This window comes from Etheostoma spectabile, chromosome 23 (genome assembly GCF_008692095.1).
Source record: "Etheostoma spectabile isolate EspeVRDwgs_2016 chromosome 23, UIUC_Espe_1.0, whole genome shotgun sequence".
NCBI classification, from domain to species: Eukaryota; Metazoa; Chordata; class Actinopteri; order Perciformes; family Percidae; genus Etheostoma; species Etheostoma spectabile.
Window position 1 is genome coordinate 23,577,644 of NC_045755.1, and position 16,572 is coordinate 23,594,215.

A 16,572-nucleotide genomic window follows, 5' to 3' on the forward strand; every position below is an offset into this window, starting at 1 on the left:
CCTTCACCATAAGTGTTTAATCACCTCAACACACTGTGAAGCTTCATTTACTGAATATGATACGTTAGGCTACTCACAGTTATTTCCCCTAACTTTGACAAGCTACGCACTCTGCGACACTCGCGGGGAAAATCAACCGCTCTCTGTTTGATTCTGTGTACAAATAATATTATCTCCTAGAAAAACACATCCCTGCTGCTTTTTGTACGTTAGCTACAGTACTGGCATGTTAGATAAAGTGCTGACAGGAGTCCACATGCACTGTTTTCTTGATTATAAAAGGGATATTTACATCAAAGTAATCAGTATCAAAACAAGCTCTGTGGCCGCTAAGAGAGTGTCTCTACCACGCTGTAACCACCTGTTTCTTCATTTAGCTGTGTAAGCAGAGGCTCTGTTTACATGCCATGGGAAAGGACTGCATTGAGAAGCACATAGCAGTATAACGCTTAACACTCTGTGTCTTCATTTAGTTGTATAAACATGGTCTCTGTTTATACCCTATGGGAAGGACTATGGTGAAGAAAACACATGTTGGCACCCCGCAGGTAGCATAACTAATTTCCCTAGCAATCACAGGCTCTGAGGTCTTTTCCCAGAGCTCATCCCATCACTAACTCATTGACATCTGCTTCAACTCCGAGACCCCTGCCGCTAAGATAAACACCCTTTAGCGCTCAGAATAAACAAGCCTTAACCAGGGCTTCATTTAAACATCTTGTTCGACTCTGGTGCGGAACTCAGGTCATAGCGAGGTATTTACAACCACTGTTACACTGGCAGGCCATCGGTGGGTCAAATCCTCTCTCTCGCACTCTTTACTACATGCAGACCATTTACACACACTCACACACCCACATACAAGTGGCATCGCTGTTTAATCAAACAGCCTTAAACCACGGTTTCATCTCAACAGCTGCTAAACACTAGATTACACACAGCCGCACAGGAGCTGCACCAGCATGCACACGGCGCTTTCTCCCTCGCCTCAACCACTCAGCCTTAGCCGTGAAACTTTTAAAAACATAATTCACTTACCGTCTTTTTCTTCTTTTATATAAAGTCCACTTGGATTTGATAATCTGCGTGCGCAGCTTCACTTAAGCAGATCTCTGGTAGTGCTAGTAATATAATTATTATCTCCTAGAAAACGTACACAGACTAATAACATGCTTACATAATCCCTTAAAGTTTAAAAACAATGCTAAAGGGAAGAGTGTGTTAGCAGGGTATTTACACACACACACACACACACACACACACACCACTACCGTCCATAACACAGATAAGCACACTGTTTAATCACTCAGGCTTAGCAGTGAAACTTTTAAAAACATTCACTTAGCATCTTTTTCTTCTTTCTTCTTCTTTATATAAATTATAACCTAATGAAACACATGAACGCGCAAAGGTACGCTTATAGTGGGCGATTTTCGAACCCCTCCCTAATAGATCAGATCCATGCGCGTCAAATGCATGAGCGCCACGTGCACGCGCAAAAGTGTACTTGTAGTGGGCAATTTTGACCCCCCCTCCTCGCGGGCACGCGCAAAGGTGTATGTATATACTACAGCTGTGTCATTTGGGCTGAACTTCGTGAAGTAACTAGAATCATCAATTAATCACCTTGCTGAGATTGTTCCTTGTTAACCTGAGGTTCAACAATTGGTGAAACCTTCCTTTCCACCACTTTGGAGTAGAAAATCAACAAATAATTGTGATAAGTAATCTTGATCTCCATATTGATCAAAGTATTTGTTGTTATCATTTTGGCCATAATCATGCAGCTCAAAGAGATTTTATCAAACCAGGTTGGGCAAGTAACCTTTCTGCTGACTTCTTGGAAAGAAAGCAAGTAACACAACTCAAAGAAAGCTACTGCGATGGCTGGGAATTGAAGCTAGGTCAACTGCTTGGAAGGCAGCTATGCACACCACTATTCCACCATCGCTGTGAAATGCAATGTTCACTGCAAATCTTGTAATACATCTGGGCATTGAGACTGGAAGTGCGCTCTATCAGTGAAAGTCCCTCCAGGGGGGTCCTGTGTTATCACATTCACAAGAATGGGAAGTACATGTGTATATGCTAGCTTCCTTCGATAGCTCAGTTGGTAGAGCGGAGCACTGTAGAGGCATAAAGCTGAAGTCCTTAGGTCGCTGGTTGAAATCTGGCTTGAAGGAGAAGTTTTTTCAAGAGTTTCCCTTCAGGGATCAATAAAGGATTCTGATGTAGAGATGGACGGATGATCAAAAAGCATAATACTTCTTGCCAAGACATAACAAAAAACAAAAAAAAGAGGTGGGGTAGATATGAGCGCAGAAATCCTTTTACGACAGGCTTTACGTGATATTCATGAAACGTTCGTATCACACCAATCAGAGCGTAAGAATGATCGTACGTTGATAAATGCAGCGGCTGGAAAGCTAAGAAGTGATAGTAGTATTTTGATGAATTTGCGTCACGTATGACACTCTCTTTTCCATCACATTCAATAAATAAACAAGATTATTCAATAATAACCATGCCTCCACTTCTATATAAAGTAGTCTCATCCAGGACCTATTGCACCCTAAGTAAGAATCATAAACCTAGACCAATGAACAAGGAGAGCCATGTCCTGCTTGTTCGTTCCTCATATTTTTTCTCAGTTGTTTCTGTAGCGTGCAGTTGAAGCAGGATATGAAAAATTGCCAACATGCTGTACTACAATTGTGCTGGCTCCTAATCTGGGTTAATTTAACAATAAACTGGATTTTAAAGTACAGATTAGGGTTGGAACAGCACCTTGCTTCATGGCTCGTCTGGGAGTTGAACCCAGGACCTCTCGCACCCGAAGCAAGAATCGTACCCCTAGACCAACGAGCAATATAAAAAAACATCCTATTAGCAGTTTTCTATCAAGTAAATGTGATCAGTCCGTGACGCATAAGGTAATTGTTAAGTAGTTTGTTTGGCATGTAGTGTTTTTATGGCTCCACTACCAGATTGGGCTTTCTGACTATAGTGGACGAAAGACTACTTTTGAAGCAAAACATTTTACCAAAATTGGAAATTGAATTTTGGTAAAATGTTTAGTTCTGACACTGGGGACAGAAAGCAGACCTGTCCCAGATGACCTGAGAGGTCTGGGGGGGGGGGGGGGGGGGTCATAGTGTAGTAGAAGATCAGAAATGTATTTTATATATAGTATACTAAACCGTTTAGTCATTTATAAACTAGAAAAAGTACTTTGAAATCAATTCTTTGAGGTACAGGAAGCCAGTGTAAAGACTTCAGAACTGGAGTGATGTGATCCAGTCTCTTGGTCTTAGTGAGCACTCAATCAGCAGCGATTGAGGGAGTCCTGTAAAGACATTGTTACAGTAGTCAAGTCTACTAAAGATGAAAGCATGGACCGTTTTTTCCAAATCCTGTTGACACATAAGTCCTTTAACCTTTAATCTGTTCACTGAACTTAGTCAGTTGTTGTATTGGACTATAGTCCCTATAGTTATACTTATGCCCCCTGTATTTTAACATAGGGGGGTGTATACTTATGCCCCTGTATTTTAACATAGGGGGGCGTATACTTATGTCCCCTGTATTTTAACATAGGGGGGCGTATACTTATGCCCCTGTATTTTAACATAGGGGGGTTGTAATGCCGCACAGCGTCCTGCTATGCCATGAACTACTACAAAGAACTGCTACAAACTACTAATTTTTTCTATTTTTGTTATTGCCACTCTTCATTCTAACCCCAACCGGCCCGTCAGACACCGCCTACCAAGAGCCTGGGTCTGACCGAGGTTTCTGCCTAAAAGGAAGTTTTTCCTCGCCACTGTCGCTCTGTTGCTTGCTCTGGAGGAAACTACTAGAACTGTTGGGTCCTTGTAAATTCTGGAGTGTGGTCTATCTGTAAAGTGTCTTGAGATAACTCTTGTTATGAATTGATACTATAAATAAAATTGAATTAAAATTGAATTGAATTGAATTATACTTATGTCCCCTGTATTTTAACATAGGGGGGTGTATACTTATGTCCCCTGTATTTTAACATAGGGGGGTGTATACTTATGCCCCTGTATTTTAACATAGGGGGGTGTATACTTATGCCCCCTTTATTTTAACATAGGGGGGTGTTTACTTATACTTACAGTATTAGGGGACCACTGAGGTCATATATAAAATATGGTATAATATGGTATAAAACCTAAAGAACACTCAAAAGCTTCAAGAAAAAACTTAAGAAGCTTCTTCCTTCATGTTCAAGAGAAGGCCTGTTTCCAGCCAGACTATGGATTGAAATCCCTGTTATGAATGTGTAGTCAGTCCCATATGATCTAGCAGTTAGGATTCCTGGTTTTCACCCAGGTGGCCCGGGTTCAACTCCAGGTATGGGAATTGCTATTTAGCCAAGGAAGGTCTGTAGTAAGATCTGGTTTAACGGTCCTATATTAAATGAGAGCTGTATGCAACCAATGCCCCTATATATAGACATAATATATGTCTCTAAAATCAAATATTGGCCAGTAATTTTTGCTTTTTAATCTGCGTTGTTATTGTTGTGTGCCTTTAATATCACACATGTGGATATTATGAAAGAAACTGCCTAGCAAACCCGTCCACTGCTCCAAAAGGTTCTATGGTGTAATTGTTAGCACTCTGGGCTCTGAATCCAGCGATCTGAGTTCAAATCTCAGTGGAACCTGTTTTTAAGCCACAGCACAGGTGAAAAAGATCAACCTATCAACTTTCCACATCTAGTTTAAAGTGAGCTTACAGGTTTAATGTCCTTGGCCATTTAGACTGTAAACAGTATGTTGGTCACCTGGTTGTTAATGTAATAGGAAGGAGCTCCAAATTTGACAGTATTGACTGGAAGTGATAGGCTTTGAGTTACATGGGGGATACACACTTTGTATTCAGTCTTGTAATCACCATAAAATTTGGAGATTCCTGAAATTTGAACTTGTGTTGCTGCAGTCACAGTATACAGTGCTCATCCTGAATGGGCCAGTATAGTGCATCAGAACTGCTTGTTGAATGGTCTATTAGCTTTGGAACCCCCCTTTCCCCACAGCTTTCAATTGTCAGATATGGGTGGGGAAGTGGACACTGTGTCCAACCCTTTCTGTGTAAAAAATGAACGCCCACATATTTGGGCTGACAGTTGAGAAACCTTCCCTTGTTAACTATGACATGGATGACTGATAACCTACTATATCATGACATGTTTAATTTACTATATTATAATTTTTGAGACAGGTCCTACTGAGTACTGGTTGGATCAGTCAGGATGGCCGAGCGGTCCAAGGCGCTGCGTTCAGGTCGCAGTCTCCACTGGAGGCGTGGATTCAAATCCCTCTTCTGACAACTAGCTTTCTTATCTGGAACTAATGTCTGAGACATGATATTAGAAATAAAGAACTTATCAGTTCTTTGTATTCGTGATTACATGAATTTGCGCAAGAAACACAATTGCAAGTAAAGTGTTTTGTTTTTATTGTAAAGAGATGTAAAGTTACCATGTGTTGGTACACAGTAGACACATCTACTGCTGTATTCACTGTCTGTGGCAAGTCCTTTAAAACCTGTTCTTGACTTGCTTTTTCCCACTTCCTCTAAACGCTTAGCTAACTAAATGACTTAAGTTAGCCAATAATTGTTGCTTTTTCATCTTCGTTGTGATTGTTGTGTGGCTTCAAAAGCACACATGTGGCTATTATGATAGAAACTGTCTAGCAAACCCTTGCAAGACTCTCGAAGGTTCCATGGTGTAATGGTTAGCACTCTGGACTCTGAATCCAGCGATCTGAGTTCAAATCTCAGTGGAACCTGTTTTTAAGCCACAGCACAGGTGAAAAAGATCAACCTTTCAACTTTCCACATCTAGTTTAAAGTAAGCTTACAGGTTTAATGTCCTTCGTCGTTTAGACTGTAAACCTTCCCTTGTTAACTGTGACATGGATGACTGAGAACCTACTATAGCATGACATGTTTAATTCACTATATTATAATTTTTTAAACATGTCCTACTGAACGTTCTGTTGGATCAGTCAGGATGGCCAAGCGGTCCAAGGTGCTGCGTTCAGGTCGCAGTTTCCACTGGAGGCGTGGGTTTAAGTCCCACTTCTGACAACTGCTGTTCTCATCTCAAACTAATGTCTGAGACATGATATTGGATATAAGAGGACATGAAAGTGCACGAGAAACGCAATTGCAACTGCAGTGTTTTGTGAGCATCTTTATTGTCAACACATGTAAAGTTACTGCTGTGATTTAACTGAGGGATTCAGTGAAAGTTATCTTTTGTTTTGTAAAACTATGGGTCGTGTACAAAACAGGAGAAAAGGGTTCTTTGTTGCATCCAGGTTGTTATGTATAACAGATAAAAAGCGCAAATTGACATAATTCCATCCAATACGGGCCAGACGGGGTTGACAGATAGATTTTAAAATCCACACAGATAAACAGTCATTGTTGCTGTTTGCAGGATTTCCGCAAAGTTCACCGAGATTAAACTGGGCCGTATAGTGGCGATTAAACAAAAAGAGAGAAGTACTTCCACTTGTTGTTAGCTGTCGTTGCTATGGGTAACAAGAGTTCACAATCACACATTTCCTTAGGGGCCCGTAGTGGATGAAATGGTAAAACATTTGGCCCTGGATGCCAAATGTTCTTTAACTCTTTCTCCATCACATCTTCTTATTGTTTCTTGTTATGTCTCGGCAAGAAGTATTATGCTTTTGGATCGTCTGTCCATCTGAATTGAACCAGCGACCTAACGATTTCAGCTTTATGCCACTACAGTCCTCCGCTCTACCAACTGAGCTATCAAAGGGAGCTAACAAACACACACACTTCCCATTCTTGTAAATGTGATAACACAGGACCCCTCTGGAGGGACTTTCAGAGATAGAGCGCACTTTCAGTCTCAATGCCCAGATGTATTGCAAGATTTGAAGTGAACCTTGCATTTCCCAGCGATGGTGGTATAGTGGTGAGCATAGCTGCCTTCCAAGCAGTTGACCTGAGTTTGATTCCCAGCCATTGCAGTAGCTTTCTTTGAGTGATGTTGCTTGCTTTATTTTACAAGAAGTCAGCAGAAAGGTTACTTGCCCAACCTGGTTTGATAAAACATTAGATCTCTTTGGGCTACACAATTATGGCCAAAGTTATATTCACAAATGTTTTGATCAATATGGAGATCATGATTATTTGTTGATTTTCTACTCCAAAGTGCTGGAAAGGAAGGTTTCACCAATCATTGAATCTCATTGAAGGTGATTGATGGATGATTCTAGTTACTTCACCAAGTTCAGGCCAAATGACACAGCTGTAAGACATCACATTGGTTGGCTTCCAGCTATGTAATACATGCAAATGGCAGTGGTGAGATTTGAACCTACACCTCCAGAGAGACTGGAGCTTAAATACAGCGCCTTGGACCACTCAGCAACACCACCTGCAAGTAGCAGCTCTCCACATCGTGACAAACACAGGCACCGTAACTAATAGTATGCTTGTTAATGTTATTGGAAAAAAAAACTTTGGCAAGATAAAAGCCAATACTTTATTAAAAACTGCCAATACTTTATTAAAAAATGTTATCACACTTTGTCATTTTTCTCTGGCATTGATTTTAGAATATTGTAACCAGCATTAAGTGAGTAAAAAAACAAACATGCAAAGCATGCTCTCTACCACTGAGCTACATCCCCTGAAGATTTTCAGATTTTTTAAAACTTTTTTCTGAGATAGACTTAGACTTATCTCTATTAATCCTTTTGGGAAGACTCCCGGATGGAAATGGGAGCCCAGATTCCTCTCGGGCGTGCCGCTCACGGGCTTGCCCGTGTAGAGCTGCATGTGCCACGCGTAAAGACACAAATCAACACCTTAAAAGGGCACCAGCTGCTCGTCCACCGTCACGTTGACGCCCGGGTTGTAGAGGCGAGGCAGCTGCCGCGCCCACTCGTCCCACACCTCTCGTACGGCCGCCAGTTTGTCCGAGGCTCGGCCGTCGAATCGCAACAGTCTAGAGCACGCGTGGAACTGCTTGATTGGCATTGTGGCGCGGAAAATGGCCTTAACATTCTAGAACTACAAATAACATTGTAGAACTGTAAGTAACATTTTAGGACCATAACTCTTAAAATTCTAAAACTACAACCTATTGTTCTACAACTGCAATTTAACATTCCAGAACTGCAGCTTAACATTCTTGAACTTAAACCTAACATTCTAGAACTGAATATTAACATTCTAGAACTACAATGTAACCTTTTAGGACTATGAGCAACCTTTTGGGAACGCAACTTATAAAAATTCTAAAACTTCAACCTATTGTTCTTGAATTGCACCTCAAATTTCTAGAATGAAAGCTTAACTTTCTAGAACTGCATCTTAATATTCTAGAACTTCAACCTAACATTCTAGAACTGCAGCTTAACATTCTAGAATTCAAAGCTAACATAGTAGAATGGCAGCTTAACATTCTAGAACTTCAACATGACATTCTAGAACTGCCAAGTAACATTCTGGAACTGTAACATTTCAGAAGTTTTAAGTTAAATTTTTGGACCGCAACTCAAGACTTAAGAAAGTACCTGGCTAGCGCAGTCGGTAGAGCATGAGACTCTTAATTTCAGGGTCGTGGGTTCGAGGCCCACGTTGGGTGGTGGTGTTTTAGAGAGTGGGAATCCCTGTGTTCTGCACCATGTAATGTGGCTGTACTTAATATTCTAAAACTACAACCTATTGTTCTACAACTGCAGTTTAACATTCTTGAACTTAAACCTAACATTCTAGAACTGCAGCTTACCATTCTAGAACTACAATGTAACCTTTTAGGACTATGAGCAACCTTTTGGGAACGCAACTTGTAAAAATTCTAAAACTTCAACCTATTGTTCTTGAATTGCAACTCAAATTTCTAGAATGAAAGCTTAACTTTCTAGAACTGCATCTTTACATTCTAGAACTTCAACCTAACATTCTAGAACTGCAGCTTAACATTGTAGAATTTAAAGCTAACATTGTAGAATGGCAGCTTAACATTCTAGAACTTCAACCTAACATTCTAGAACTGCCAAGTAACATTCTACTCACATTCATTTTTAATAATGTTTATTATTCAGACGATAGATTATAGATACAGACTAAGATATAATAACACATTTTAACACAAACAACACTGCAAGATACATATAACATATATTAACATATTATAAATGCATTAAAGACAATTCATATTCCTTCAGAGATAATAAACAACATCCCATAATATACACACACACACACACATGCATTTAAATGAAAACAATTAGTAATAATCTCTAAGGTGACAGTAAAGTTAAAAAGTGAATTCCCAAATATTAAACCATATATGTACCAATATATATATATATATATATATATATATATATATATATATATTATATATATATATATATATATATGTACTAACTTAATATATATACATATGTATAATACATTATAAATACATACATCTTATTATATATTAATATATTATTATAACAGTATTAAATAATAATATCATTATTATTATATTCTTTCATTTTCACAAGATTTTTATTTTGTTAAAATAATATATTATTGTATTTATATTATCATATTAAGTGTGTGTGTGTGTGTGTCTCCTCACAGCGACTACAGCAGCACAGAGCATCAGCAGCAGGACGCTGAGCACTGAGCATCTCACTTTGAAGAAGGTGGAGTAGACCCCAAAGGGCTCCACGTAGACCACCACCGTCCTCTCTGTGGACATGCAATGGTAATGTTGGTCATAAACTACACACCAGTACCCCCCCACGTCCCCCACTGAGACATTAGAGATAACCAGGGTCCCGTTACGATAGTCCTTCCTCACTCTGCTCATGCTCTGATCAGACCTTACATTAAAGACTCTTCCCTCTGTTCGGTCTGACTTGATGAACCAATCATACCCCCTACCCTCTCTCCTACCTGTGCACCTGAGAGTGACATCATCTCCCTCTGAGAAGAGCTCTACAGCGGGGGGGGCAAATGGGGGACACACCACCAGATAATACACTTTCTGTCTCATAGAGACTCTACAGGAGTACCGACCTGAGTGATTTAACATCAGAGATGAAAACACCAGCGAGTAGTTCTGGTCTACTGAAGGATCAGTCTGGTTCAGCAGTCCTAGGTCAGAGGAGATCCTGTTAGACCAGCGGGGGGGCTGTTCATCAGTGGAGTCAGCGACGGTGCACGGCAACACGGTGGTCTCCCCCACTGAGCGGTAGATCGTCTCAGACTATGGGCTGAACTCTACAGTCCGACCGCTGACACACCGCTGCTGGTCCATCACCAGACATCTGAACCGTCCAAAGTCTGTTGCCGTGACGTTGGAAACACGAAGATCTGATGAGTTTGTCACCACTTGGTATCTTCCTCTAACATCGTCCATCTCTGATGTTGTCTTGTCCCCAAAAACTCTGCTCCATGTCTCCTGCTCATATCCAGAGTCCTGTTTGAACCACAGGACGTCCTGATGACCAGCTGGTCCCCTACATGGCAGGTCCACTGTTTCTCCGAGTCTCGCTGAGATAAGGTCCTGATCTATTGAAGAACAAACCATGATAGTGATGTTGTTGCCATGGGTTACGGTGCCCTCGGTCCAGCACTCCTCTCGGTACGGGCCGGAGTCGGACTGGGTCAGGTTGAGGATCCTGTAAGAAGAAGTCTCCACATCGCTGACCAGTCGTTGTTTCAGGGGTCCAGGTACGGAGGACTGGTTGGACCAGAGGTCAGAGGTGTTCCACAGGACCAGGTTCTCCCCCCCAACAGACCTGGAGATCAGGCAGGAGGTGGTCTTGGGGGGGGTGAAGGTGTAGTCGTCTCCTTCCTCTCTGATGAAGATGTGTTCTCCTGCGTGGATGCTGCTGATGAGAGAGACCAGCAGGAAGGAGAGCTCTGGGACTGCAGCCATTCTGCTCCGAGGTCCAGGACCACTGACACCGCTGTCAGTCACGTAGCTCAGATACACTCTACACCCCCCCCCCCCCCCACTGACACCTCCCAGCTCAGATACCCCCCCCCCCCCCCCCCCCCCCCTGACACCTCCCAGCTCAGATACACTCCCCCCCCCCCCCCCGCCCCCACTGACACCGCTGTCACTTTTTCCGACTTCTTTATCTCATCATCGGAGAAACTTTGCAGCATCAGCTCTCTGTCAGTGTGTGTATGTGTGTGTGTGTGTGCGGCTAACGTTAGCTCGACAGCAGGCGTCCGTTGCACGCGTAGATTGCGATAGATTGAGTTCCAGTGAAATTTTATCAGTTCGGTCATCATCAGTCACCATGGCAACCGTCATCATGTCTTTTCCTGTTTTTACCAACCATGACGTCTTCATCTCCTCATCTCCAGCATCAGCTCTCTACCCAGGGATCAACGGCCTTAATACAGGGGGGGGGGCTCACTTTGACTCTAAAGTGGCTACTCTCTCACTTCTCCATCGCTCTATCACACACACACACACACACACACACACACACACACACACACACACACACACTCACCTACACAGACACTTCAGAGCATTTAAAAATGTACATGAAAGTATCGCATTAGTTACTTTCTGAAGTAAATAGTTACTTTCATAATTTGTAACTGAGTATCTAATTTAGTTACTTCTTGGAAGTAACTGTAACTAATTACTTTTTAAAGTAACCTGCCAAACACACTCACACACACACAGAGACGCACACACACACACACACACTCACACACACACACACACACACACACACACTCTCAAACACATGCGCGCACACACACAGAGACACGCACAGACACACACACACACACACACACACATCGGCTCGACGCACACACCAGACCACAAGTATAACTATCAGTTGTTTTCACTACAAAGTGTATATGTCTTATTTATTTTTGCTATAGTGCTTAACAAGCATTGTTTACAGTTTTTTCTGAATGCTTAAGCGCTAATCGTGATTCTTGTAGCACAATTTCTAAAACTATTAAAACGTATAGCAAAACCACTCACTGAGTTTGCAAAACTAAAAGCACAAACACTGCATTGCACTCAGTTTGCAATTTTGTAACACACATTTTGCAAAACTGTAGGCACAATTCACTGCACAACACTCTTTTTGCAGAACTTTAAACACAACTCACTGCTTACACTCAATTACCAAATTTCCAACACACTCCTAGCAAAATTTTACACATGTATTGCTATCATTAACACTATTTTGCCAACTGTCTGGCACACTTTCACATGTGAAAACTGTTTTAGATAATTAGTTCACTTTGCAATCAGCCTACGCACTATAAATAAGCCACAGGTAAGCTGTCTGTGTGGAGTACAATGGATGGAGCAGTAAGAGTGAGAAGACTGAGAATCAGAGGAGGCCGAGGGAGAGGAAGTGGAGTTGAAGAAGCAAGAGGGTTAGAGGAAGTTAGAGGAAGAGGACAAGGAGGAGCATGTCAGGCCTGGATACGGCATTCAAGGAGATGTTTCCCCCGGGGCCTTGGACTGGAGGATATCGCATGCCATGTGGACGAAAATTTTGTGGCCGGACCCAGAAAGACGACATGATGTAGGCTGATTGTTTTTTTGTTTTTTGTGAAATTACTATTTTGTGTTCTGACTTTGTCTTGGTCTTGAAGTTTGGATCCTTGTATGTTTCCATGACACTATGACAAAAGTATGACCTCAAATTGACATCTGTACACAGAGAAAGAGAAAGCCAGATGTGTTGTGTATTCATACCATCAGTGTGTAGTTGGCACATTGTGTGCTTAGTAGATGATGGCTTGTGTTTACTGTTTGATACGAAAACACCATTTTTACGAAGGTGTGAAGAGTTACAGTTTTTCTCGATTGTTTACACACATTTTCTGAAAGAATGCCTCATATTCTCAGAACTCTACACACAAATCAAAAAACACACACACAATGGGCAAAACCCCTCAATTCTCTTTGTGGATTTTGGTCATACACTTTCTATCTCCAGGCAGAAAAAAATCCTCAATAGGAGGAATGGAGAATATGGAGGGAGATAAACAACTAAAAGCCTGGGGGGGGGGGCAGTGAACCAGTGAGGAACCAGAGCAGCCCGGTGGAAACTTCCGTTGTCCCAAATATAATTAGTTTGTTAGTAATATTGCAATTCTTTGACTCTTTCTGAATTGCGTTCAAATGGCCCCCTGTAGACCGGCTTCATCCTGAGATGATTTCTGCACAAGACGTGGTCCAGTGTTGATGAGCTTACCCTATCAATGTTTTGAAATATGTCATTGTTTTTCTTTGTATTTACCGTAGTTTTATGTATGGCATTATTTTCTAGGACCATATTCATGAGTTCAGTTTCCTGTCAAAGAGACAGAAGACGTTCCCAACCATCTTGTGTTGTTCTGCCAAACAAATAGTAAAATACTGTAAATACTGTGAAGGAATACAAAGTAGGAATACTGGGCAGTACTGCAATATTCTAGTGAGAGTAGATTTCTGACCTATTCTCATTTCGGAAATTCGGGATGATGGATGCTACAGTGTACCTGCTGTACTCTTTGCCAATCAGAGATTACAGTCCTTGGCCTTCCTCTTCCTCTTCCTCCTCGTCCACCTCCTCCTACTACTCTCACTCCTCTGGCTCTGACTCTGTTTCCAATGTTCCATTCCTCCCAAACAGAAGAGCTCACCTTTTGCCGTTTTATGCTAAAGCTCTGATTGCTAACTGTAAAGCTGTGTGACGGGTGTTTGCCCTTGTGATGAGTCAGTGTGCATATTTGAAAGGCGGTGTGTTCCTTGTGAAGACAAGAGATTTTCTTCATGAAAATTGTGCCAAAGGCAGAGAATTGTGTGTAGTGTTTTGAAAAAAGTGTGTTTTAGAACTGCAGTCTGAGTGTAGAGCAGGAATTGTGCTTGTAGTTTGGCAGAATTGGTTCAGGGGGTTGGTGACTGAGTTACATGTTGTGGTCATTGTGTCTCAACTACCAGTATTTGTGTGTAAACAATTGAGAAAAACTGTAAAGACTTCTAATAGTAAGGAAAACCCTGGTTTTTACCCAGGTGGCCCTGGTTCAACTCCCGGTATGGGAATTGGTTTTTAGCTGGTGAAAGTCTGCAGAAAGATCTGTACGATCTCTGACATTGGTCCTGTATTAAATCAGAGCTGTAGTTACGTACGTAAAAAGGCAAAAAAGTGGAAGATTAACTCAAGAAGTGTTTAATAAAGATGAGCAAGTACAGCTGTATCTGTATCTGTTAACCATGTGAATTATCTGTATCTGAATCTGGCGGGGCCAAACCCGGTAGTGGACAGGATTTAGGCTGAATCCCATTTCTTTGTCTTACCCCTACCCCCTGGCCCTTGAAACCAAGGGGTAAGGGGTAGGGGTGAAAACATACTCCTTTGAAATGGGACACCACTTGGTGACATCACCATGTAGTATTAATCACAAACTTCCAAGATGCCGTCTCTGTCTGTTGATTGTGTGGGTTTGGACAACAGTGGCATATGCATTTATATATTTATATATTTTATAGTTATTTTAAGTTCACTTTGGTAGTGCAGAGGCAGATGTTCTTATCTGTGTAGTACTTAGGTCTGTTTGTAATCTGTATACACATGTCTGCATGGTGTGTTGTATATCTGTTTTAGTTATCACCGTTTTGAATGTCATTGATGTTCACAAAAACATTTTGTTAACAAAAATCTGTCTTTATTGCTGATAAATTGAACATAACAGGCAAAAACATTACATAAAATTATGTTACAGAACCATTATCAAATATTAGAACCATAACTAACATGTCACACACATAAAAAGGCACTCATGTGTGTAAAACTAAAAAAATACACACAACACCACAAACCCACAAATTAACTACAGCTGTTCTGATATTCCAGACCAGTCTGAAGCCTGTTGGCCAGTAACCCCCCCCTCACATTTCATCAGTGTCCCGTATCAAAACCAACAACAATATACAAGTACATGAACGAGAATTAATTCCAACTGATTACTATAATACAGTACCAATGCAATAATGAATGGGTACAACATGAACACATGATTTAAGAAACCTCTGCTCGTTTTCAGTCCCAAAGTGGATCAGCTGCTGTTTACTGCTGCTCCAAGTAAGCTCGCGTCCTCTCTTGATTTTGTAATTCACTGTCTATGGTTCCAAGGGCCATACACCCCTTTTCACTTGTTCAAAAAAAGTATTGGGACAGCACTAGGTTTCACGTGAACGCGCAAAACCAAGGGGAAGGGGTGAGATAGAGAACTGAGATTCAGCCCAAGACCTCCTGGAACACAAACTAAGTGGTATGCCCCCTTTTTAATACCTCAGAGTATCAGACAACACAACAAGCACTTTAAATGTACATGATTTACAGTTTCTACTTTACTATGTATCTATTTACAGTATTGTACTGTAGTATATTTATTGTTTTGTGTTTATGCTGCAGTTTTTATGGGTGTTAGATCAGGTTTGAGTGCTGTGATTTCTGTTTTTATGGATGAAATAACCTAACATACCATTATGGACAACCAATGCATCTCTCAGCATTTATTTTCAGTTTGTGTTACAAGATTTGCAGGAAACGTTGTAATGTCCAGCAGAAAGGCAACAGTAGTGTGTTACTTTTTGACTATAATTTATACCATAGGTTTTGAAGCCATATACAACATTCCCATTACATGTTTTACCACAGTTTCTTCTTTTATTCAGTGATATTTATATCTCCTTGCGGGAGTCATCCCAAAAGGATTAATAAAGATAAGTTTAAGTATATCTCAGAAAACAATCCAAAAAAACATGAAAATCTTCCAGGGATGTAGCTCAGTGGTCTTTTATACCTCAGGCTATCAGAAAGCCCAACAAGCACTTTAAATGTACATGTTTTACAGTTTCACTGTATTTATGTACTTGTACTGTAGTGTAGTATATGGCATCAAACTCCAGTTTGTTACGTATCTGTACTGTAGTGCAGTTTATTTATTTTGTAATGCCCCAGTTTTTTTTCCAGTGTTACAGCAGGTATGAGTACTGTAGTTTCCATATTTATGGATGAAAATCAACTTGTCATGCAATTAAGTTTACTCTTCAGCAGGTGGAGACATTACACTTTAGACACTTAGTTAAACATGGAAATAAACTTCATGCTAATACAAAGCACAGGAAATAGCAGAGGATGGTTTTGATCCATCGACATCTGGGTTATGGGCCCAGCACGCTTCCCCTGCGCCACTCTGCTGTGGTAAAGTGAGTCAACCAAGGTTCCAACAATTTACGGGTTGTAAAGTTAAACATTTGGTAGAACTTGCAACTATCTTTTATGTGAGCTTCCTGATTACTCACACATTGATTATTCACATGTAACATTTGTGATTGGCTGGTGTTTTAAAAAAGGGCATTGTGAGTACAGATATAAACATCAGTAAGTAGTCTACCAAGTTGCCTCTTATCATTTTAGTTTGGAAAGCGGCACACCAAGTCAGTTTTACCATGATGGTTTGGACTGGGTCGACTAGGGTTTTCTGCTGCTCTCGAGCAGACGGCTGTAC

At 41.0% G+C, this 16,572-nt stretch overlaps 1 protein-coding gene and 2 non-coding genes across 3 annotated transcripts in view; 1 reads left to right on the forward strand and 2 right to left on the reverse strand.

Moving 5' to 3' along the window:
- Nucleotides 1–10,988, reverse strand: part of LOC116673482 (uncharacterized) — a 31,885-nt gene extending 20,897 nt beyond the window's left edge. The window contains exons 1-2 of the mRNA XM_032505837.1: nucleotides 10,586–10,988; nucleotides 2,135–2,144 (exon numbers count right to left, since the gene is read on the reverse strand). Coding sequence (XP_032361728.1) covers nucleotides 2,135–2,144; nucleotides 10,586–10,960 — 385 coding nt within the window. The 5' untranslated portion in view covers nucleotides 10,961–10,988. The remainder of the gene's footprint in view (nucleotides 1–2,134; nucleotides 2,145–10,585) is intronic.
- Nucleotides 2,797–2,868, reverse strand: trnap-cgg (transfer RNA proline (anticodon CGG)). The gene has a single exon. It is a non-coding gene; the product is annotated as a tRNA-Pro (tRNA).
- Nucleotides 5,751–5,822, forward strand: trnaq-cug (transfer RNA glutamine (anticodon CUG)). The gene has a single exon. It is a non-coding gene; the product is annotated as a tRNA-Gln (tRNA).
- Nucleotides 10,989–16,572: the final 5,584 nt, after the last annotated feature.